This window comes from Oncorhynchus gorbuscha, linkage group LG17 (assembly GCF_021184085.1).
Source record: "Oncorhynchus gorbuscha isolate QuinsamMale2020 ecotype Even-year linkage group LG17, OgorEven_v1.0, whole genome shotgun sequence".
Taxonomy (NCBI): domain Eukaryota; kingdom Metazoa; phylum Chordata; class Actinopteri; order Salmoniformes; family Salmonidae; genus Oncorhynchus; species Oncorhynchus gorbuscha.
This window is the reverse complement of record NC_060189.1, coordinates 1133659-1157191: the sequence shown is the minus strand read 5'-3', so window position 1 is coordinate 1157191 and position 23533 is coordinate 1133659. Positions and strand designations below refer to the sequence as shown.

General features: G+C 49.3%; 1 protein-coding gene across 1 annotated transcript in view; it reads right to left on the bottom strand.

The window, feature by feature from the left end:
* The window catches only part of LOC124002266 (polypeptide N-acetylgalactosaminyltransferase 16-like), a 75383-nt gene that overhangs the window by 25295 nt on the left and 26555 nt on the right, over positions 1-23533 (bottom strand). Inside the window, exons 7-9 of the mRNA XM_046309641.1 lie at positions 8704-8791; positions 6689-6773; positions 4882-4985 (exon numbers count right to left, since the gene is read on the bottom strand). Of these exons, the coding sequence (XP_046165597.1) occupies positions 4882-4985; positions 6689-6773; positions 8704-8791 (277 nt within the window). The remainder of the gene's footprint in view (positions 1-4881; positions 4986-6688; positions 6774-8703; positions 8792-23533) is intronic.

Genomic DNA, 23533 nt, shown 5'->3' with positions numbered 1-23533 from the left:
CACTGTATATTCAATATGTAGGAGACTCTACACACACATACACACCGTCTGGTCTGCCAACACACATCCCCACTGTATATTCAATATGTAGGAGACTCTACACACACACATACACCGTCTGGTCTGCCAACACACATCCCCACTGTATATTCAATATGTAGGAGACTCTACACACACATACACACCGTCTGGTCTGCCAACACACATCCCCACTGTATATTCAATATGTAGGAGACTCTACACACACACACACACCGTCTGGTCTGCCAACACACATCCCCACTGTATATTCAATATGTAGGAGACTCTACACACACACATACACCGTCTGGTCTGCCAACACACATCCCCACTGTATATTCAATATGTAGGAGACTATACACACACATACACCGTCTGGTCTGCCAACACACATCCCCACTGTATATTCAATATGTAGGAGACTCTATACACACACACTGTATATTCAATATGTAGGAGACTATATACACACACATACACCGTCTGGTCTGCCAACACACATCCCCACTGTATATTCAATATGTAGGAGACTATACACACACATACACCGTCTGGTCTGCCAACACACATCCCCACTGTATATTCAATATGTAGGAGACTCTATACACACATATACACCGTCTGGTCTGCCAACACACATCCCCACTGTATATTCAATATGTAGGAGACTATACACACACATATACACCGTCTGGTCTGCCAACACACATCCCCACTGTATATTCAATATGTAGGAGACTCTATACACACACATACACCGTCTGGTCTGCCAACACACATCCCCACTGTATATTCAATATGTAGGAGACTATACACACACACACCGTCTGGTCTGCCAACACACATCCCCACTGTATATTCAATATGTAGGAGACTCTATACACACACATACACCGTCTGGTCTGCCAACACACATCCCCACTGTATATTCAATATGTAGGAGACTATACACACACATACACCGTCTGGTCTGCCAACACACATCCCCACTGTATATTCAATATGTAGGAGACTCTATACACACACACATACACACCGTCTGGTCTGCCAACACACATCCCCACTGTATATTCAATATGTAGGAGACTCTATACACACACATACACCGTCTGGTCTGCCAACACACATCCCCACTGTATATTCAATATGTAGGAGACTATACACACACACATACACACCGTCTGGTCTGCCAACACACATCCCCACTGTATATTCAATATGTAGGAGACTCTATACACACACATACACCGTCTGGTCTGCCAACACACATCCCCACTGTATATTCAATATGTAGGAGACTCTATACACACACATACACCGTCTGGTCTGCCAACACACATCCCCACTCTGAGCGACAGCTCTGATATAATAGAACTTTTCCTGACAGCTCTGAAACGTGACACCAGGACAGACAGACACAGACAGGATATGTGTTATATTTATAGGAGATTATACAGAGAGAGACACCATTAACGTCCATAGCTTCTGGTTCTGACTGATGTGTACCAGATGAAGTATACGGCCAACGCTGCTAATGAGGGCTAATGCAGATCAGACAAGTAGTTCTGTTGGAGGACTCAGTGTGAGATGCCTCTTGTTCAGTTCTAACAGACAAGTAGTTCTGTTGGAGGACTCAGTGTGAGATGCCTCTTGTTCAGTTCTAACAGACAAGTAGTTCTGTTGGAGGACTCAGTGTGAGATGCCTCTTGTTCAGTTCTAACAGACAAGTAGTTCTGTTGGAGGACTCAGTGTGAGATGCCTCTTGTTCAGTTCTAACAGACAAGTAGTTCTGTTGGAGGACTCAGTGTGAGATGCCTCTTGTTCAGTTCTAACAGACAAGCTCCACCAGATAAAGGCAAATGATAGAATTTCCTTTCAAATAACGGGCATGATGATCTGCCATTTTAATCCTGATGTGATTGTGTTACTGTCAACATACAGTGGGGCAAAAAAAGTATTTAGTCAGCCACCAATTGTGCAAGTTCTCCCACTTAAAAAAATGAGAGAGGCCTGTAATTGTCATCATAGGTACACTTCAACTATGACAGACAAAATGAGGGGAAAAAATCCAGAAAATCACATTTAATGAATTTATTTGCAAATTATGGTGGAAAATAAGTATTTAAAGGGATATATATTATATATCCCAAATCGTTTTGAAGCTAAACCTGCACGCCACATAGTGTTGGTATCTCTGAGGTCCTACATGGCGGTTGTGAAATATTGTCAGCCGGAGATTGTCAGGCAAATAGCTGTCTGTCTCACAGTAACTGACCTGTTAATTAACATAAACCCATTTAGCATCTCCTGGCTTCCACTCAGCCTACAAGACACTGATGCAGACCTTTGGTCTCGCAGTAACTGACCTGTTAATTAACATAAACCCATTTAGCATCTCCTGGCTTCCACTCAGCCTACAAGACACTGATGCAGACCTTTGGTCTCGCAGTAACTGACCTGTTAATTAACATAAACCCATTTAGCATCTCCTGGCTTCCACTCAGCCTACAAGACACTGATGCAGACCTTTGGCCTCGCAGTAACTGACCTGTTAATTAACATAAACCCATTTAGCAAACCTTTGTAACGTTATAAAAAGTCTAATAAATCCATGTAATATAGTCTACATCTCCACAATAAATCCATGTAATATAGTCTACCTACACCATCACAATAAATCCATGTAATATAGTCTACCTACACCATCACAATAAATCCATGTAATATAGTCTACCTACACCATCACAATAAATCCATGTAATATAGTCTACACCATCACAATAAATCCATGTAATATAGTCTACACCATCACAATAAATCCATGTAATATAGTCTACACCATCACAATAAATCCATGTAATATAGTCTACCTACACCATCACAATAAATCCATGTAATATAGTCTACCTACACCATCACAATAAATCCATATAATATAGTCTACACCATCACAATAAATCCATGTAATATAGTCTACCTACACCATCACAATAAATCCATGTAATATAGTCTACACCATCACAATAAATCCATGTAATATAGTCTACACCATCACAATAAATCCATGTAATATAGTCTACACCACCACAATAAATCCATGTAATATAGTCTACCTACACCATCACAATAAATCCATGTAATATAGTCTACCTACACCATCACAATAAATCCATGTAATATAGTCTACCTACACCATCACAATAAATCCATGTAATATAGTCTACACCATCACAATAAATCCATGTAATATAGTCTACACCATCACAATAAATCCATGTAATATAGTCTACCTACACCATCACAATAAATCCATGTAATATAGTCTACACCATCACAATAAATCCATGTAATATAGTCTACACCATCACAATAAATCCATGTAATATAGTCTACACCATCACAATAAATCCATGTAATATAGTCTACACCATCACAATAAATCCATGTAATATAGTCTACCTACACCATCACAATAAATACATGTAATATAGTCTACACCATCACAATAAATCCATGTAATATAGTCTTCCTACACCATCACAATAAATCCATGTAATATAGTCTACCTACACCATCACAATAAATCCATGTAATATAGTCTACCTACACCATCACAATACATCCATGTAATATAGTCTACCTACACCATCACAATAAATCTATGTAATATAGTCTACACCATCACATTAAATCCATATAATATAGTCTACCTACACCATCACAATAAATCCATGTAATATAGTCTACCTACACCATCACAATAAATCCATGTAATATAGTCTACACCATCACAATAAATCCATGTAATACAGTCTACACCATCACAATAAATCCATGTAATATAGTCTACACCATCACAATAAATCCATGTAATATAGTCTACACCATCACAATAAATCCATATAATATAGTCTACACCATCACAATAAATCCATGTAATATAGTCTACACCATCACAATAAATCCATGTAATATAGTCTACACCTTCACAATAAATCCATGTAATATAGTCTACATCTTCACAATAAATCCATTATTTATTTTAGACAGGTCTAAAGAAACATGATATGAAGAAAATATCGTCTATTTCAGAAGAACAGACTAACATAAAAATAAATATTCCAAACATACTCTGGGACAGTTGTGGGATGCGATAGATACCACATTAATACAACTACCAGCATTCAATATATATATATATTTTTTAAGTAATTGTCTTTACAAATATACCAAATCATATATGTGTGAAATTAGTTTTGATTTAGAAAGGACCATTATCATGTACCTGTCTCAGAACAGGGGAAAAAATACATGTCACCTATGTACTTAAATAGCGGATGGAGGACGCTTTTCCCCGGGGTTTATTTTCATGCCAGCCAGGTAGACTCTACTACGGTTTGTAAAGATGTGCTTCATATTAGGAACGTTGAGAGAATACATATAGCAAGGCTATAGAAAGCTGATCCTCCTCTTTTTAACAGAGGCCATCACTCTGTTTTCTCTCGCAATTGCAATGGCCTATAGAAATGTTGGGCAACATGGGCAACATGAGCTCTCATGAAGTGTTTGATTACATTTGCATTGATGTCAGAGTGATTAGAGGGACAATAGAGTGCTGAGTACCAGGCAGTTAGCAAGTTTGATAGGCTACTAATGACCATCAGCAGCGTCAGAGCTCTAAAATTAGATGAAGGTACATCTGCATAGGACATGGTTTTTTTTATCTCTAGATATCTAATCAGATGGGACCGAGACGATCTCAGTGAATTAAACAAAAGTCAAGCACGCACATCCGCTCAGTGATCTCACCAAAGTCCCCCCCCCCTCCCTCCCCCTCCCCCTCCCCCCCAGTGATCTCACCAAAGTTCTCTCCTCCCCAGATGTCCATGTGAGTGTCGTACTGCCCCAGGTGGTTGAACCAGCTCTTGTCCATCACAAAGATCCCTCCTGCAATCACTGGAGTTCTGTAGCAGAGAACACAGGAGGACAGACTGTCTGATACACACAGGAGGACAGACTGTCTGATACACACATATTGAGACTGGTGTTTTGTGGGTACTATTTAATGAAGCTGCCAGTTGAGGACTTGTGTTTCTCAAACTTGACACTCTAATGTACTTGTTCTCTTGCTCAGTTGGGGCCTCCCACTCCTCTTTCTATTCTGGTTAGAGCCAGTTTGTGCTGTTCTCTGAAGGGAGTAGTACACAGCGTTGTACGAGATATTCAGTTTCTTGGCAATTTCTCGCATAGAATAGCCATCATTTCTCAGAACAAGAATAGACTGACGAGTTTCAGAAGAAAGTAATTTGCTTCTGGCCATTTTGAGCCTGTAATCGAACCCACTAATGCTGATACTCCAGATACTCAACTAGTCTATAGAAGGCCCATTTTATTGCTTCTTTAATCAGAACAACAGTTTTTACTGTGCCAACATAATTGCAAAAATGGTTTTCTAATGATCAATTAACCTTTCAAAATGACAAACTAGGATTAGCTAACACAACGTGTCATTGGAACACAGGAGTTGATGGTACTATGGAAAGAAGTGTTAAATGCCATATTCACCTTGTGATTCTAAGATATTTTACTGGCCCATACAGGAGAGACAAAGGAGGAAGAGTGGGGTTAGGGTTAATTACCTGATAGGCAGAGTGGGGACCACCACAATATAACTACTGTAATTACCTGATAGGCAGAGTGGGGACCACCACAATATAACTACTGTAATTACCTGATAGGCAGAGTGGGGACCACCACAATATAACTACTGTAATTACCTGATAGGCAGAGTGGGGACCACCACAATATAACTACTGTAATTACCTGATAGGCAGAGTGGGGACCAATACAATATAACTACTGTAATTACCTGATAGGTAGAGTGGGGACCACCACAATATAACTACTGTAATTACCTGATAGGCAGAGTGGGGACCAATACAATATAACTACTGTAATTACCTGATAGGCAGGGTGGGGACCACCACAATATAACTACAGTAATTACCTGATAGGCAGGGTGGGGACCACCACAATATAACTACTGTAATTACCTGATAGGCAGAGTGGAGACCACCACAATATAACTACTGTAATTACCTGATAGGCAGGGTGGGGACCACCACAATATAACTACTGTAATTACCTGATAGGCAGAGTGGGGACCAATACAATATAACTACTGTAATTACCTGATAGGCAGGGTGGGGACCACCACAATATAACTACATTAATTACCTGATAGGCAGGGTGGGGACCACCACAATATAACTACTGTAATTACCTGATAGGCAGAGTGGAGACCACCACAATATAACTACTGTAATTACCTGATAGGCAGAGTGGGGACCACTACAATATAACTACTGTAATTACCTGATAGGCAGAGTGGGGACCACCACAATATAACTACTGTAATTACCTGATAGGCAGAGTGGAGACCACCACAATATAACTACTGTAATTACCTGATAGGCAGAGTGGAGACCACCACAATATAACTACTGTAATTACCTGATAGGCAGAGTGGAGACCACCACAATATAACTACTGTAATTACCTGATAGGCAGAGTAGAGACCACCACAATATAACTACTGTAATTACCTGATAGGTAGAGTGGGGACCACCACAATATAACTACTGTAATATGTAACATAACTAGCTACCTGATAGGCAGAGTAGGATCATTCCTGGACATCTTCTGTTCGATGGGAATCTGTTCCCATTTAAAGTGTAAACTCCAGTCAAACCCTGAGAGAAAAGAGAGAATGTATGAGATGGCAAGTGAAAGTGACTGCTGTGCGTGGTTGTGTTTACGAGGATAGTACCCACAGGTTAGAGGTTGTGTTTACGAGGATTGTACCCACAGGTTAGAGGTTGTGTTTACGAGGATTGTACCCACAGGTTAGAGGTTGTGTTTACGAGGATAGTACCCACAGGTTAGAGGTTGTGTTTACGAGGATAGTACCCACAGGTTAGAGGTTGTGTTTACGAGGATAGTACCCACAGGTTAGAGGTTGTGTTTACGAGGATAGTACCCACAGGTTAGAGGTTGTGTTTACGAGGATTGTACCCACAGGTTAGAGGTTGTGTTTACGAGGATAGTACCCACAGGTTAGAGGTTGTGTTTACGAGGATAGTACCCACAGGTTAGAGGTTGTGTTTACGAGGATAGTACCCACAGGTTAGAGGTTGTGTTTACGAGGATAGTACCCACAGGTTAGAGGTTGTGTTTACGAGGATAGTACCCACAGGTTAGAGGTTGTGTTTACGAGGATAGTACCCACAGGTTAGAGGTTGTGTTTACGACGATAGTACCCACAGGTTAGAGGTTGTGTTTACGAGGATAGTACCCACAGGTTAGAGGTTGTGTTTACGAGGATAGTACCCACAGGTTAGAGGTTGTGTTTACGAGGATTGTACCCACAGGTTAGAGGTTGTGTTTACGAGGATAGTACCCACAGGTTAGAGGTTGTGTTTACGAGGATAGTACCCACAGGTTAGAGGTTGTGTTTACGAGGATAGTACCCACAGGTTAGAGGTTGTGTTTACGAGGATAGTACCCACAGGTTAGAGGTTGTGTTTACGAGGATAGTACCCACAGGTTAGAGGTTGTGTTTACGAGGATAGTACCCACAGGTTAGAGGTTGTGTTTACGAGGATTGTACCCACAGGTTAGAGGTTGTGTTTACGAGGATTGTACCCACAGGTTAGAGGTTGTGTTTACGAGGATAGTACCCACAGGTTAGAGGTTGTGTTTACGAGGATAGGACCCACAGGTTAGAGGTTGTGTTTACGAGGATAGTACCCACAGGTTAGAGGTTGTGTTTACGAGGATAGTACCCACAGGTTAGAGGTTGTGTTTACGAGGATAGTACCCACAGGTTAGAGGTTGTGTTTACGAGGATAGTACCCACAGGTTAGAGGTTGTGTTTACGAGGATAGTACCCACAGGTTAGAGGTTGTGTTTACGAGGATTGTACCCACAGGTTAGAGGTTGTGTTTACGAGGATAGTACCCACAGGTTAGAGGTTGTGTTTACGAGGATTGTACCCACAGGTTAGAGGTTGTGTTTACGAGGATAGTACCCACAGGTTAGAGGTTGTGTTTACGAGGATAGTACCCACAGGTTAGAGGTTGTGTTTACGAGGATAGTACCCACAGGTTAGAGGTTGTGTTTACGAGGATAGTACCCACAGGTTAGAGGTTGTGTTTATGAGGATAGTACCCACAGGTTAGAGGTTGTGTTTATGAGGATAGTACCCACAGGTTAGAGGTTGTGTTTACGAGGATAGTACCCACAGGTTAGAGGTTGTGTTTACGAGGATAGTACCCACAGGTTAGAGGTTGTGTTTACGAGGATAGTACCCACAGGTTAGAGGTTGTGTTTACGAGGATAGTACCCACAGGTTAGAGGTTGTGTTTACGAGGATAGTACCCACAGGTTAGAGGTTGTGTTTACGAGGATAGTACCCACAGGTTAGAGGTTGTGTTTACGAGGATAGTACCCACAGGTTAGAGGTTGTGTTTACGAGGATAGTACCCACAGGTTAGAGGTTGTGTTTACGAGGATATTACCCACAGGTTAGAGGTTGTGTTTACGAGGATAGTACCCACAGGTTAGAGGTTGTGTTTACGAGGATAGTACCCACAGGTTAGAGGTTGTGTTCTGAGTACTGACCTCCCCTCAAGTCAGCTGAAGCTGCCAAGTAGGCAAAGTTGTCCAGGCTGATGACATCGATGATGGGGCTGACAACCCGGGTACGGTCCTGGGGAGAGGAGAGAGAGACAGGGACACACAGGGCACGGTCACACATAATGGCGAAGGTGCAAAAAGATGGCGGCCCCCGTGTCCTCACCACAAACGCCTCATCAGCAGCTGATGGTGAAGAGAAGAGAGGATTTGAGAAGTGTCTCTCTGCCACCATCAGCAGCTGCTTATCCAGAGTCGCTTGCCCCGTGTCCTCACCACAAACGCCTCGTTTGCTACGTTTGCCGTATTGTACATTTCTCTCCGTTCCTCTTTTTAAACATTTTTAAATCAGCATTAGTACAGGATACATGATCCCAGTTCTTGCTCCTAGACGGAGTCCATTTGAGAAAAAAAAAACGAAAAAGTAGACTGTGCTGATTAACTGGCACATTGAACCATGTGGCATGCCGTAGTTTAACCACTCTGTGGGTAGGGCTCAAAACGATGACGTCATTCTCAGTTCCTATGCTTCCTGGCTGATGTTTTGGTCACTTTTGAATGCTGGCGGTGCTTTCACTCTAGTGGTAGCATGAGACGGAGTCTACAACCCACACAAGTGGCTCAGGTAGTGCAGCTCATCCAGGATGGCACATCAATGCGAGCTGTGGCAAGAAGGTTTGCTGTGTCTGTCAGCGTAGTGTCCAGAGAATGGAGGCGCTACCAGGAGACAGGCCAGTACATCAGGAGACGTGGAGGAGGCCGTAGGAGGGCAACAACCCAGCAGCAGGACCGCTATCTCCGCCTTTGTGCAAGGAGGAGCAGGAGGAACACTGCCAGAGCCCTGCAAAATGACCTCCAGCAGGCCACAAATGTGCATGTGTCTGCTCAAACGGTCAGAAACAGACTCCATGAGGGTGGTATGAGGGCCCGACGTAAAACATCAAACTAAACGAACCAACGACTGGGTCGCGTCTTTAAACATCAAACTAAACAAACCAACGACTGGGTCGCGTCTTTAAACATCAAACTAAACGAACCAACGACCGGGTCGCGTCTTTAAACATCAAACTAAACGAACCAACGACCGGGTCGCGTCTTTAAACATCAAACTAAACGAACCAACGACTGGGTCGCGTCTTTAAACATCAAACTAAACGAACCAACGACTGGGTCGCGTCTTTAAACATCAAACTAAACGAACCAACGACTGGGTCGCGTCTTTAAACATCAAACTAAACGAACCAACGACTGGGTCGCGTCTTTAAACATCAAACTAAACGAACCAACGACTGGGTCGCGTCTTTAAACATCAAACTAAACGAACCAACGACTGGGTCGCGTCTTTAAACATCAAACTAAACGAACCAACGACTGGGTCGCGTCTTTAAACATCAAACTAAACGAACCAACGACTGGGTCGCGTCTTTAAACATCAAACTAAACGAACCAACGACTGGGTCGCGTCTTTAAACATCAAACTAAACGAACCAACGACTGGGTCGCGTCTTTAAACATCAAACTAAACGAACCAACGACTGGGTCGCGTCTTTAAACATCAAACTAAACGAACCAACGACTGGGTCGCGTCTTTAAATATCAAACTAAACGAACCAACGACGGGGTCGCGTCTTTAAACATCAAACTAAACGAACCAACGACTGGGTCGCGTCTCTAGCAACTAAAACTTAAACATAAGAAAGTATGAATTCTCTTATAAAAAATAAACGATTAAAGATAATGTTTAATTTCTACCGATTAACGTTTTAGTATTGTGTCCTTTGGCAACTGTGGTATAAAATGAACTCCGCAAAGGGACTCGTCTCCGCCTTGTCTCGCTGTGTCGTCAAGTATTTCAAAGGTAATGTACAGAACGTTATGGCGTTTATCACTAAGTGTTTCCATGTGGTTACCATGGCTACCAGAGCAGGAAGAGGGCCCTTCTCAGCATCATCAATAGTGTGTGAAAACGGGTTTCTGTGTTTCGTCGTAACAAAGATAGAGGGAGACAAGTGTTTCCGATGACGTCGTCTGGTGGCCACGGATGACATCATCGGGTGCGCGTCATGTGACTTTAACCAACTATGTATTGAACTGTGTTTTAGTGACCTTTGACTGCTGATACTTGGTCTGAAAGCTTCTCCTCATCAGTAACAGGAACCCTGGAGGAGACGCAGCACAGAGGAGTGCTGCTGATACTTGGTCTGAAACCAGTGTGTGTGGGAGTGTGTGTTTGGGAGTGTGTGTTTGGGAGTGTGTGAATGTGTGTGTGAATGTGTGTTTGGGAGTGTGTGAATGTGTGTTTGGGAGTGTGTGTTTGGGTGTGTGTGTTTGGGTGTGTGTGAGTGTGTGTTTGGGAGTGTGTGTTTGGGAGTGTGTGTTTGGGAGTGTGTGTTTGGGTGTGTGTGTTTGGGTGTGTGTGAGTGTGTGCTTGTGAGTGTGTGTTTGTGAGTGTGTGTTTGGGTGTGTGTGTTTGGGTGTGTGTGTTTGGGAGTGTGTGTTTGGGAGTGTGTGTTTGGGAGTGTGTGTTTGGGAGTGTGTGAGTGTGTGTTTGGGACTGTGTGTTTGGGAGTGTGTGAATGTGTGTTTGGGAATGTGTGTTTGGGAGTGTGGGAGTGTGTGTTTGGGAGTGTGTGTTTGGGAGTGTGTGTTTGGGAGTGTGTGAGTGTGTGTTTGTGAGTGTGTGTTTGTGAGTGTGTGTTTGGGAGTGTGTGTTTGGGAGTGTGTGAGTGTGTGTTTGTGAGTGTGTGTTTGCGGTTGTTTGTTTGTGAGTGTGTGTTTGTGAGTGTGTGTTTGAGAGTGTGTGAGTGTGTGTTTGGGAGTGTGTGTTTGGGAGTGTGTGTTTGGGAGTGTGTTTGTGAGTGTGTGTTTGTGAGTGTGTGTTTGGGAGTGTGTGTTTGGGAGTGTGTGTTTGGGAGTGTGTGTTTGGGAGTGTGTGTTTGGGAGTGTGTGAGTGTGTGTTTGTGAGTGTGTGTTTGGGAGTGTGTGTTTGGGAGTGTGTGAGTGTGTGTTTGTGAGTGTGTGTTTGTGAGTGTGTGTTTGTGAATGTGTGTGAGTGTGTGTTTGGGAGTGTGTGTTTGGGAGTGTGTGTTTGGGAGTGTGTTTGTGAGTGTGTGTTTGTGAGTATGTGTTTGGGAGTGTGTGAGTGTGTGTTTGTGAATGTGTGTTTGGGAGTGTGTGTTTGGGAGTGTGTGTTTGGGAGTGTGTGAGTGTGTGTTTGTGAGTGTGTGTTTGCGGGTGGTGTGTTTGTGAGTGTGCGTTTCTGAGTCTGTGTTTGTGAATCAGCGTGTGTGTGTGTATCTTACGAAGGATTAGCTTTACAAAGAGAAAATCAAACAGACTGTTTCCAATTAGAGCCCTGACTGCTTCCCCAAGGGCTCCATATTCCCTATATAGTACACTACTTTAGACCAGAGCCCTATTCCCTATATAGTGCACTACTTTAGACCAGAGCCCTATTCCCTATACAGTACACTACTTTAGACCAGAGCACTATTCCCTATATAGTACACTACTTTAGACCAGAGCCCTATTCCCTATATAGTACACTACTTTAGACCAGAGCCCTATTCCCTATATAGTACACTACTATAGACCAGAGCCCTATTCCCTATATAGTACACTACTTTAGACCAGAGCCCTATTCCCTATATAGTACACTACTTTAGACCAGAGCCCTATTCCCTATATAGTACACTACTTTAGACCAGAGCCCTATTCCCTATATAGTACACTACTTTAGACCAGAGCCCTATTCCCTATATAGTACACTACTTTAGACCAGAGCCCTATTCCCTATATAGTGCACTACTATAGACCAGAGCCCTATTCCCTATATAGTACACTACTTTAGACCAGAGCCCTATTCCCTATATAGTGCACTACTTTAGACCAGAGCCCTATTCCCTATATAGTACACTACTTTAGACCAGAGCCCTATTCCCTATATAGTGCACTACTTTAGACCAGAGCCCTATTCCCTATATAGTACACTACTTTAGACCAGAGCCCTATTCCCTATATAGTGCACTACTTTAGACCAGAGCCCTATTCCCTATATAGTGCACTACTTTAGACCAGAGCCCTATTCCCTATATAGTACACTACTTTAGACCAGAGCCCTATTCCCTATATAGTGCACTACTTTAGACCAGGCCCATAGGGCACCATTTGGGATGCAGTCCTTGTTCTTTGCATAGAGAGATTGAACCCAGTGTGAACTCTGTGGCATTGGTTCAGGTAGTTAAGCAATGCAGAGGAGAGGAGAGGAGAGGAGAGGAGAGGAGAGGAGAGGAGAGGAGAGGAGAGGAGAGGAGAGGAGAGGAGAGGAGAGGAGAGGAGAGGAGAGGAGAGGAGAGGAGAGGAGAGGAGAGGAGAGGAGAGGAGAGGAGAGGAGAGGTGGAGAGAGGACAGGAGAAGAGAGAGAGGAGAGGTGGAGAGAGGAAAGGAGAAAAGAGAGAGGAGAAGGAGGGGTGGGGAGAGGAGAGGTGGAGAGAGGAGAGGAGAAGAGAGAGAGGAGAGGTGGAGAGAGGAAAGGAGAAAAGAGAGAGGAGAGAAGGAGGGGTGGGGAGAGGAGAGGTGGAGAGAGGACAGGAGAAGAGAGAGAGAGGAGAGGTGGAGAGAGGAAAGGAGAAAAGAGAGAGGAGAAGGAGGGGTGGGGGGAGAGGAGAGGTGGAGAGAGGAGAGGAGAAGAGAGAGAGGAGAGGTGGAGAGAGGAAAGGAGAAAAGAGAGAGGAGAAGGAGGGGTGGGGAGAGGAGAGGTGGAGAGAGGACAGGAGAAGAGAGAGAGGAGAGGTGGAGAGAGGACAGGAGAAGAGAGAGAGGAGAGGTGGAGAGAGGAAAGGAGAAAAGAGAGAGGAGAAGGAGGGGTGGGGAGAGGAGAGGTGGAGAGAGGAGAGGAGAAGAGAGAGAAGAGAAGGAGGAGTGGGGAGAGGAGAGGTGGAGAGAGGAGAAGAGAGAGGAGAGGTGGAGAGAGGAGAGGAGAAGAGAGAGAGGAGAAGGAGGGGTGGGGAGAGGAGAGGTGGAGAGAGGAGAGGAGAAGAGAGAGAGGAGAAGGAGGGGTGGGGAGAGGAGAGGTGGAGAGAGGAAAGGAGAAGAGAGAGAGGAGAAGGAGGGGTGGGGAGAGGAGAGGTGGAGAGAGGAGAGGAGAAGAGAGAGAGGAGAAGGAGGGGTGGGGAGAGGAGAGGTGGAGAGAGGAAAGGAGAAGAGAGAGAGGAGAAGGAGGGGTGGGGAGAGGAGAGGTGGAGAGAGGACAGGAGAAGAGAGAGAGGAGAAGGAGGGGTGGGGAGAGGAGAGGTGGAGAGAGGACAGGAGAAGAGAGAGAGGAGAGGTGGAGAGAGGAAAGGAGAAAAGAGAGAGGAGAGAAGGAGGGGTGGAGAGAGGAGAGGAGAAGAGAGAGAGGAGAAGGAGGGGTGGGGAGAGGAGAGGTGGAGAGAGAGAGGAGAGGTGGAGAAAGGAAAGGAGAAAAGAGAGAGGAGAAGGAGGGGTGGGGAGAGGAGAGGTGAGAGAGGAGAGGAGAAGAGAGAGAGAGGAGAAGGAGGGGTGGGGAGAGGAGAGGTGGAGAGAGGAAAGGAGAAGAGAGAGAGGAGAAGGAGGGGTGGGGAGAGGAGAGGTGGAGAGAGGACAGGAGAAGAGAGAGAGGAGAGGTGGAGAGAGGAAAGGAGAAAAGAGAGAGGAGAAGGAGGGGTGGGGAGAGGAGAGGTGGAGAGAGAGAGAGGAGAAGAGAGAGAGGAGAAGGAGGGGTGGGGAGAGGAGAGGTGGAGAGAGGAAAGGAGAAGAGAGAGAGGAGAAGGAGGGGTGGGGAGAGGAGAGGTGGAGAGAGGACAGGAGAAGAGAGAGAGGAGAGGTGGAGAGAGGAAAGGAGAAAAGAGAGAGGAGAAGGAGGGGTGGGGAGAGGAGAGGTGGAGAGAGGAGAGGAGAAGAGAGAGAGGAGAAGGAGGGGTGGGGAGAGGAGAGGTGGAGAGAGGAAAGGAGAAGAGAGAGAGGAGAAGGAGGGGTGGGGAGAGGAGAGGTGGAGAGAGGAAAGGAGAAAAGAGAGAGGAGAAGGAGGGGTGGGGAGAGGAGAGGTGGAGAGAGGACAGGAGAAGAGAGAGAGGAGAGGTGGAGAGAGGACAGGAGAAGAGAGAGAGGAGAGGTGGAGAGAGGAAAGGAGAAAAGAGAGAGGAGAAGGAGGGGTGGGGAGAGGAGAGGTGGAGAGAGGAGAGGAGAAGAGAAAGAAGAGAAGGAGGGGTGGGGAGAGGAGAGGTGGAGAGAGGAGAAGAGAGAGGAGAGGTGGAGAGAGGAGAGGAGAAGAGAGAGAGGAGAAGGAGGGGTGGGGAGAGGAGAGGTGGAGAGAGGAGAGGAGAAGAGAGAGAGGAGAAGGAGGGGTGGGGAGAGGAGAGGTGGAGAGAGGAAAGGAGAAGAGAGAGAGGAGAAGGAGGGGTGGGGAGAGGAGAGGTGGAGAGAGGAGAGGAGAAGAGAGAGAGGAGAAGGAGGGGTGGGGAGAGGAGAGGTGGAGAGAGGAAAGGAGAAGAGAGAGAGGAGAAGGAGGGGTGGGGAGAGGAGAGGTGGAGAGAGGACAGGAGAAGAGAGAGAGGAGAAGGAGGGGTGGGGAGAGGAGAGGTGGAGAGAGGACAGGAGAAGAGAGAGAGGAGAGGTGGAGAGAGGAAAGGAGAAAAGAGAGAGGAGAGAAGGAGGGGTGGAGAGAGGAGAGGAGAAGAGAGAGAGGAGAAGGAGGGGTGGGGAGAGGAGAGGTGGAGAGAGGAGAGGAGAGGTGGAGAAAGGAAAGGAGAAAAGAGAGAGGAGAAGGAGGGGTGGGGAGAGGAGAGGTGGAGAGAGGAGAGGAGAAGAGAGAGAGGAGAAGGAGGGGTGGGGAGAGGAGAGGTGGAGAGAGGAAAGGAGAAGAGAGAGAGGAGAAGGAGGGGTGGGGAGAGGAGAGGTGGAGAGAGGACAGGAGAAGAGAGAGAGGAGAGGTGGAGAGAGGAAAGGAGAAAAGAGAGAGGAGAAGGAGGGGTGGGGAGAGGAGAGGTGGAGAGAGGAGAGGAGAAGAGAGAGAGGAGAAGGAGGGGTGGGGAGAGGAGAGGTGGAGAGAGGAAAGGAGAAGAGAGAGAGGAGAAGGAGGGGTGGGGAGAGGAGAGGTGGAGAGAGGACAGGAGAAGAGAGAGAGGAGAGGTGGAGAGAGGAAAGGAGAAAAGAGAGAGGAGAAGGAGGGGTGGGGAGAGGAGAGGTGGAGAGAGGAGAGGAGAAGAGAGAGAGGAGAAGGAGGGGTGGGGAGAGGAGAGGTGGAGAGAGGAAAGGAGAAGAGAGAGAGGAGAAGGAGGGGTGGGGAGAGGAGAGGTGGAGAGAGGAAAGGAGAAGAGAGAGAGGAGAAGGAGGGGTGGGGAGAGGAGAGGTGGAGAGAGGACAGGAGAAGAGAGAGAGGAGAGGTGGAGAGAGGAAAGGAGAAAAGAGAGAGGAGAAGGAGGGGTGGGGAGAGGAGAGGTGGAGAGAGGAGAGGAGAAGAGAGAGAGGAGAAGGAGGGGTGGGGAGAGGAGAGGTGGAGAGAGGAAAGGAGAAGAGAGAGAGGAGAGGTGGAGAGAGGAAAGGAGAAGAGAGAGAGGAGAAGGAGGGGTGGGGAGAGGAGAGGTGGAGAGAGGAAAGGAGAAGAGAGAGAGGAGAAGGAGGGGTGGGGAGAGGAGAGGTGGAGAGAGGACAGGAGAAGAGAGAGAGGAGAGGTGGAGAGAGGAAAGGAGAAAAGAGAGAGGAGAAGGAGGGGTGGGGAGAGGAGAGGTGGAGAGAGGAGAGGAGAAGAGAGAGCGGAGAAGGAGGGGTGGGGAGAGGAGAGGTGGAGAGAGGAAAGGAGAGAGAGAGAGAGGAGAAGGAGGGGTGGGGAGAGGAGTGGTGGAGAGAGGAAAGGAGAAGAGAGAGAGGAGAAGGAGGGGTGGGGAGAGGAGAGGTGGAGAGAGGAAAGGAGAAGAGAGAGAGGAGAAGGAGGGGTGGGGAGAGGAGAGGTGGAGAGAGGAAAGGAGAAGAGAGAGAGGAGAAGGAGGGGTGGGGAGAGGAGAGGTGGAGAGAGGAAAGGAGAAGAGAGAGAGGAGAAGGAGGGGTGGGGAGAGGAGAGGTGGAGAGAGGAAAGGAGAAGAGAGAGAGGAGAAGGAGGGGTGGGGAGAGGAGAGGTGGAGAGGAGAGGTGGAGAGAGAGAGGAGAAGAGAGAGAGGAGAATGAGAGGAGAGGTGGAGAGAGGAAAGGAGAAGAGAGAGAGGAGAAGGAGGGGTGGGGAGAAGAGAGCATGAAACAACACTTAGCCAGCATTGTGAAGAGCCCTCTCAACAGCTTGAAACAATATTCATTTTATAGGGCTGTTTAATGATCACTCTGATCTCTCAAAGCAAGAGTACACTTCCAAATGGATATCAATAATGTCATAATCTCTCTCTTTCTCCCATCTCTTTCTCCCTCCTTCTTCCTTTCTCCCCCTCTCCCCTTTCTCCCTCTCTCTCTCTCTCTCTCTCTCCTCCTCTCTTCTCTCTCTCTCTCCCCCTTTCTTCTCTCTCTCTCCCTTTCTCCCTCTCTCCCCGTCTCTTTCTCTCTCCCTCTCCCTTTCTCCCCCTCTCCCTTTCTTTCTCCCTCTCTCCCCGTCTCTTTTCTCTCCCTCTCCCTTTCTCCCCTCTCCCCTCTTTCTTTCTCCCTCTCTCCCCCCGTCTCTTTCTCTCCCCTCTCGCTCCCTCGCTCTTTGTCCCTCTCTCCCCCTCTCCCTCTCTCCCCCTCTCCTCTCTCTACCCCCCCCCCTCTTCATATATGCATTTCTCCTTAGTTTTCCTTCCATCATCACGGTGTGATGTCACATTCAGCTCTGTATTCAGAGGCATATGCAGGAGAGAAGGGACAGTCACAGTCCTCTGTCGGACCTAAAGGTCGTTATCGTGTTTGTTTTTCTGAACCCTGTGTCACATTCCTCCAGCCATTCCTCTCTGGGTGATGTGATGCCAGAGATAGAGGCCTGATGTTGTCCCCAGACTGACTGCAAAGAGAGGAGGACCGTGGTTATCTCTGGTGCACTGAAACATGTCTGGAGGGAAGGAGGAAGTTCATTGAGTCCCAGATGCCCCGTAGCAGAGAAGTGATTGGGGGAATGATAGTGATCTGGTGGTGTAGAATATGATGGGATGTCCTGGGAGATTACACAGTCCCCACAAAGAATTATAAAACAAAACCCAATTTTCATAAACTCCCATATCTACTGGGTGAAATATCACAGTGTTCCATCACAGCAGCAAGATGTGTGACCTGTTGCCACGAGAAAAGGGCAACCAGTGAAGAACAAACACCATTGTAAATACAACCCATATTTATTTGTAATTATAAATGGAGATGGAGAGAGAGATAGAGGTGTTATGGTGGGGAGTGAGGGAGAGAGGTGTTGAGGTGGGGAGTGATTGAGAGAGAGAGGTGTTGAGGTGGGGAGTGAGGGAGAGAGAGAGGTGTTGAGGTGGGGAGTGATGGAGAGAGAGGTGTTGAGGTGGGGAGTGAGGGAAAGAGAGAGAGGTGTTGAGGTGGGGAGTGAGGGAAAGAGAGAGAGAGGTGTTGAGGTGGGGAATGAGGGAGAGAGAGGTGTTGAGGTGGGGAGTGATGGAGAGAGAGATGTGTTGAGGTGGGGAGTGATGGAGAGAGGTGTTGAGGTGGGGAGTGATGGAGAGAGAGAGGTGTTGAGGTGGGGAGTGATAGAGAGAGAGGTGTTGAGGTGGGGAGTGATGGAGAGAGGTGTTGAGGTGGGGAGTGATAGAGAGAGGTGTTGAGGTGGGGAGTGATAGAGAGAGAGATGTTGAGGTGGGGAGTGATAGAGAGAGAGGTGTTGAGGTGGGGAGTGATGGAGAGAGGTGTTGAGCTGGGGAGTGATAGAGAGAGAGATGTTGAGGTGGGGAGTGATGGAGAGAGAGAGGTGTTGAGGTGGGGAGTGATAGAGAGAGAGGTGTTGAGGTGGGGAGGATAGAGAGAGAGATGTTGAGGTGGGGAGTGATAGAGTGAGAGAGGTGTTGAGGTGGGGAGTGAGGGAGAGAGAGGTGTTGAGGTGGGGAGTGATAGAGAGAGAGGTGTTGAGGTGGGGAGTGATAGAGAGAGAGGTGTTGAGGTGGGGAGTGAGGGAAAGAGAGAGAGGTGTTGAGGTGGGGAGTGAGGGAGAGAGAGAGGTGTTGAGGTGGGGAGTGATGGAGAGAGAGGTGTTGACGTGGGGAGTGATAGAGAGAGAGGTGTTGAGGTGGGGAGTGAGGGAGAGAGAGGTGTTGAGGTGGGGAGTGATAGAGAGAGAGGTGTTGAGGTGGGGAGTGAGGGAGAGAGAGAGGTGTTGAGGTGGGGAGTGATGGAGAGAGAGAGGTGTTGAGGTGGGGAGTGAGGGAGAGAGAGGTGTTGAGGTGGGGAGTCAGGGAGAGAGAGAGGTGTTGAGGTGGGGAGTGAGGGAGAGAGAGAGGTGTTGAGGTGGGGAGTGAGGGAGAGAGAGAGGTGTTAAGGTGGGGAGTGAGGGAGAGAGAGAGGTGTTAAGGTGGGGAGTGAGGGAGAGAGAGAGGTGTTGAGGTGGGGAGTGATGGAGAGAGAGAGGTGTTGAGGTGGGGAGTGAGGGAAAGAGAGAGGTGTTGAGGTGGGGAGTGATGGAGAGAGAGAGGTGTTAAGGTGGGGAGTGATGGAGAGAGAGATAGAGGTGTTAAGGTGGGGAGTGAGGGAGAGAGGTGTTGAGGTGGGGAGTGAGGGAGAGAGAGGTGTTGAGGTGGAGAGTGATGGAGAGAGAGAGGTGTTGAGGTGGGGAGTGAGGGAAAGAGACAGAGAGGTGTTGAGGTGGGGAGTGAGGGAAAGAGAGAGAGAGGTGTTGAGGTGGGGAGTGATGGGAGAGAGAGAGGTGTTGAGGTGGGGAGTGAGGGAGAGAGAGGTGTTGAGGTGGGGAGTGATGGAGAGAGAGGTGTTGACGTGGGGAGTGAGGGAGAGAGGAAGGGAGGGATAACTGTGTTGAGGTGGGGAGTGAGGGAGAGGAGAGAGGTGTTGAGGTGGGGAGTGAGGGAGGGAAAGAGTGAGAGGTGTTGAGGTAGGGAGTGATGGAGAGAGAGGTGTTGACGTGGGGAGTGTGGGAGAGAGAGAGAGGTGTTGAGGTGGGGAGTGATGGAGAGAGAAAGGTGTTGAGGTGGGGAGTGAGGGAGAGAGAGGTGTTGAGGTGGAGAGTGATGGGAGAGAGAGGTGTTGAGGTGGGGAGTGAGGGAAAGAGAGAGAGAGGTGTTGAGGTGGGGAGTGAGGGAAAGAGAGAGAGAGGTGTTGAGGTGGGGAGTGAGGGAAAGAGAGAGAGAGGTGTTGAGGTGGGGAGTGATGGAGAGAGAGAGGTGTTGAGGTGGGGAGTGAGGGAGAGAGAGGTGTTGAGGTGGGGAGTGATGGAGAGAGAGAGGTGTTGAGGTGGGGAGTGATGGAGAGAGAGGTGTTGATGTGGGGAGTGAGGGAGAGAGGAAGGGAGGGAGAACTGTGTTGAGGTGGGGAGTGAGGGAGAGGAGAGAGGTGTTGAGGTGGGGAGTGAGGGAGGGAAAGGGAGAGAGGTGTTGAGGTAGGGAGTGATGGAGAGAGAGGTGTTGACGTGGGGGAGTGATGGAGAGAGAGAGAGGTGTTGAGGTGGGGAGTGTGGGAGAGAGAGAAGTGTTGAGGTGGGGAGTGATGGAGAGAGAAAGGTGTTGAGGTGTGGAGTGAGGGAGAGAGGAAGGGAGGGAGAACTGTGTTGAGGTGGGGAGTGATGGAGAGAGAGAGGTGTTGAGGTGGGGAGTGATGGAGTGATGGAGAGAGAGAGGTGTTGAGGTGGGGAGGGAGGGAGAACGGTGTTGGGGTGGGGAGTGAGGGAGAACGGTGTTGGGGTGGGGAATGAGGGAGAACAGTGTTGGGGTGGGGAGTGAGGGAGAACGGTTTTGGGGTGGGGAGAGAGGGAGAACGGTGTTGGGGTGGGGAATGAGGGAGAACGGTGTTGGGGTGGGGAGTGAGGGAGAACGGTGTTGGGGTGGGGAGGGAGGGAGAACGGTGTTAGGGTGGGGAGGAGGGAGAACGGTGTTGGGGTGGGGAGTGAGGGAGAACGGTGTTGGGGTGGGGAGGAGGGAGAACGGTGTTGGGGTGGGGAGGGAGGAGAACGGTGTTGGGGTGGGGAGTGAGGGAGAACGGTGTTGGGGTGGGAGGGAGGGAGAACGGTGTTGGGGTGGGAGGGAGGGAGAATGGTGTTGGGGTGGGGAGTGAGGGAGAACTGTATTGGGGTGGGGAGGGAGGAGAACGATGTTGGGGTGGGGAGTGAGGGAGAACGGTGTTGGGGTGGGAGGGAGAACGGTGTTGGGGTGGGGAGTGAGGGAGAACGGTGTTGGGGTGGGGAGTGAGGGAGAACGGTGTTGGGGTGGGGAGTGAGGGAGAACGGTGTTGGGGTGGGGAGGGAGGGAGAACTGTGTTGGGGTGGGGAGGGAGGGAGAACGGTGTTGGGGTGGGGAGGGAGGGAGAACGGTGTTGGGGTGGGAGGGAGGGAGAACGGTGTTGGGGTGGGGAGTGAGGGAGAACGGTGTTGGGGTGGGGGAGTGAGGGAGAACTGTATTGGGGTGGGGAGGGAGAACTGTATTGGGGTGGGGAGGGAGGGAGAACGGTGTTGGGGTGGGAGGGAGGGAGAACGGTGTTGGGGTGGGGAGTGAGAGAGAACAGTGTTGGGGTGGGGAGGGAGGGAGAACGGTGTTGGGGTGGGGAGTGAGGGAGAACGGTGTTGGGGTGGGAGGGAGGGAGAACGGTGTTGGGGTGGGGAGTGAGGGAGAACGGTGTTGGGGTGGGGAGGGAGGGAGAACGGTGTTGGGGTGGGGAGGGAGGGAGAACGGTGTTGGGGTGGGAGGGAGAACGGTTTTGGGGTTGGGAGTGAGAACTGTATTGGGGTGGGGAGGGAGGGAGAACGGTGTTGGGGTGGGGAGGGAGAACTGTATTGGGGTGGGGAGGGAGGGAGAACGGTGTTGGGGTGTGGAGGGAGGGAGAACGGTGTTGGGGTGGGGAGGGAGGGAGAACGGTGTTGGGGTGGGAGGGAGAACGGTTTTGGGGTTGGGAGTGAGGGAGAACGGTGTTGGGGTGGGAGGGAGAATGGTGTTGGGGTGGGGAGTGAGGGAGAACTGTATTGGGGTGGGGAGGGAGGGAGAACGATGTTGGGGTGGGGAGTGAGGGAGAACGGTGTTGGGGTGGGAGGGAGAACGGTGTTGGGGTGGGAGGGAGAACGGTGTTGGGGTGGGGAGTGAGGGAGAACGGTGTTGGGGTGGGGAGTGAGGGAGAACGGTGTTGGGGTGGGAGGGAGAACGGTGTTGGGGTGGGGAGTGAGGGAGAACGGTGTTGGGGTGGGGAGGGAGGGAGAACTGTGTTGGGGTGGGGAGGGAGGGAGAACGGTGTTGGGGTGGGGAGGGAGGAGAACGGTGTTGGGGTGGGGAGGGAGGGAGAACGGTGTTGGGGTGGGGAGGGAGGGAGAACGGTGTTGGGGTGGGGAGGGAGGGAGAACGGTGTTGGGATGGGGAGGGAGGGAGAACGGTGTTGGGGTGGGGAGTGAGGGAGAACGGTGTTGGGGTGGGGAGTGAGGGAGAACTGTATTGGGGTGGGGAGGGAGAACTGTATTGGGGTGGGGAGGGAGGGAGAACGGTGTTGGGGTGGGAGGGAGGGAGAACGGTGTTGGGGTGGGGAGGGAGGGAGAACGGTGTTGGGGTGTGGAGGGAGGGAGAACGGTGTTGGGGTGTGGAGGGAGGGAGAACGGTGTTGGGGTGGGGAGGGAGGGAGAACGGTGTTGGGGTGGGAGGGAGGGAGAACGGTGTTGGGGTGGGGAGTGAGGGAGAACGGTGTTGGGGTGGGGAGTGAGGGAGAACTGTATTGGGGTGGGGAGGGAGAACTGTATTGGGGTGGGGAGGGAGGGAGAACGGTGTTGGGGAGGGAGGGAGAACGGTGTTGGGGTGGGGAGTGAGGGAGACGGTGTTGGGGTGGGGAGTGAGGGAGAACGGTGTTGGGGTGGGGAGTGAGGGAGAACGGTGTTGGGGTGGGAGGGAGAACGGTGTTGGGGTGGGGAGTGAGGGAGAACGGTGTTGGGGTGGGGAGGGAGGGAGAACGGTGTTGGGGTGGGGAGGGAGGGAGAACGGTGTTGGGGTGGGGAGTGAGGGAGAACTGTGTTGGGGTGGGGAGTGAGGGAGAACGGTGTTGGGGTGGGAGGGAGAACGGTGTTGGGGTGGGAGGGAGGGAGAAGAGAAGTGTTATGGGAGCAGCTGTGAAGGTCAGAACCCAGCCACAGTGAAGCCTCTCTGGAGAACAGGACATGGAGCCAGGCACAACACAGCCAGGCCAGGAGTGACTGATGAGGGTCTCTTCACAAAAAGCAAGTCACTCCCTCACAGGGATGTGAATATGTGTATGTGGGTGTGTATGAGAGAGAGAGAGAGAGAGAGAGAGAGAGAGAGAGAGAGAGAGAGAGAGAGAGAGAGAGAGAGAGAGAGAGAGAGAGAGAGAGAGAGAGGGCCATGCTAGCTGTTATATGCTGAGAGATGATTATGTGTCTAATTTAAGAGTGTGACTGACAGACAGAGGATGGAGTGTACCAGCTTGACCCTTCATGTGTGTGTGTGTGTGTGTGTGTGTGTGTGTGTGTGTGTGTGTGTGTGTGTGTGTGTGTGTGTGTGTGTGTGTGTGTGTGTGTGTGTGTGTGTGTGTGTGTGTGTGTGTGTGTGTGTGTGTGTGCTGTATGGTGTGTGTGTGTAGTGTGTGAGTGTGGTGTGTGGTGTGGTGTGTGGTGTGCTGTGTGCTGTGTGCTGTGTGCTGTGTGCTGTGTGCTGTGTGCTGTGTGCTGTGTGCTGTGTGCGTGTGTGCG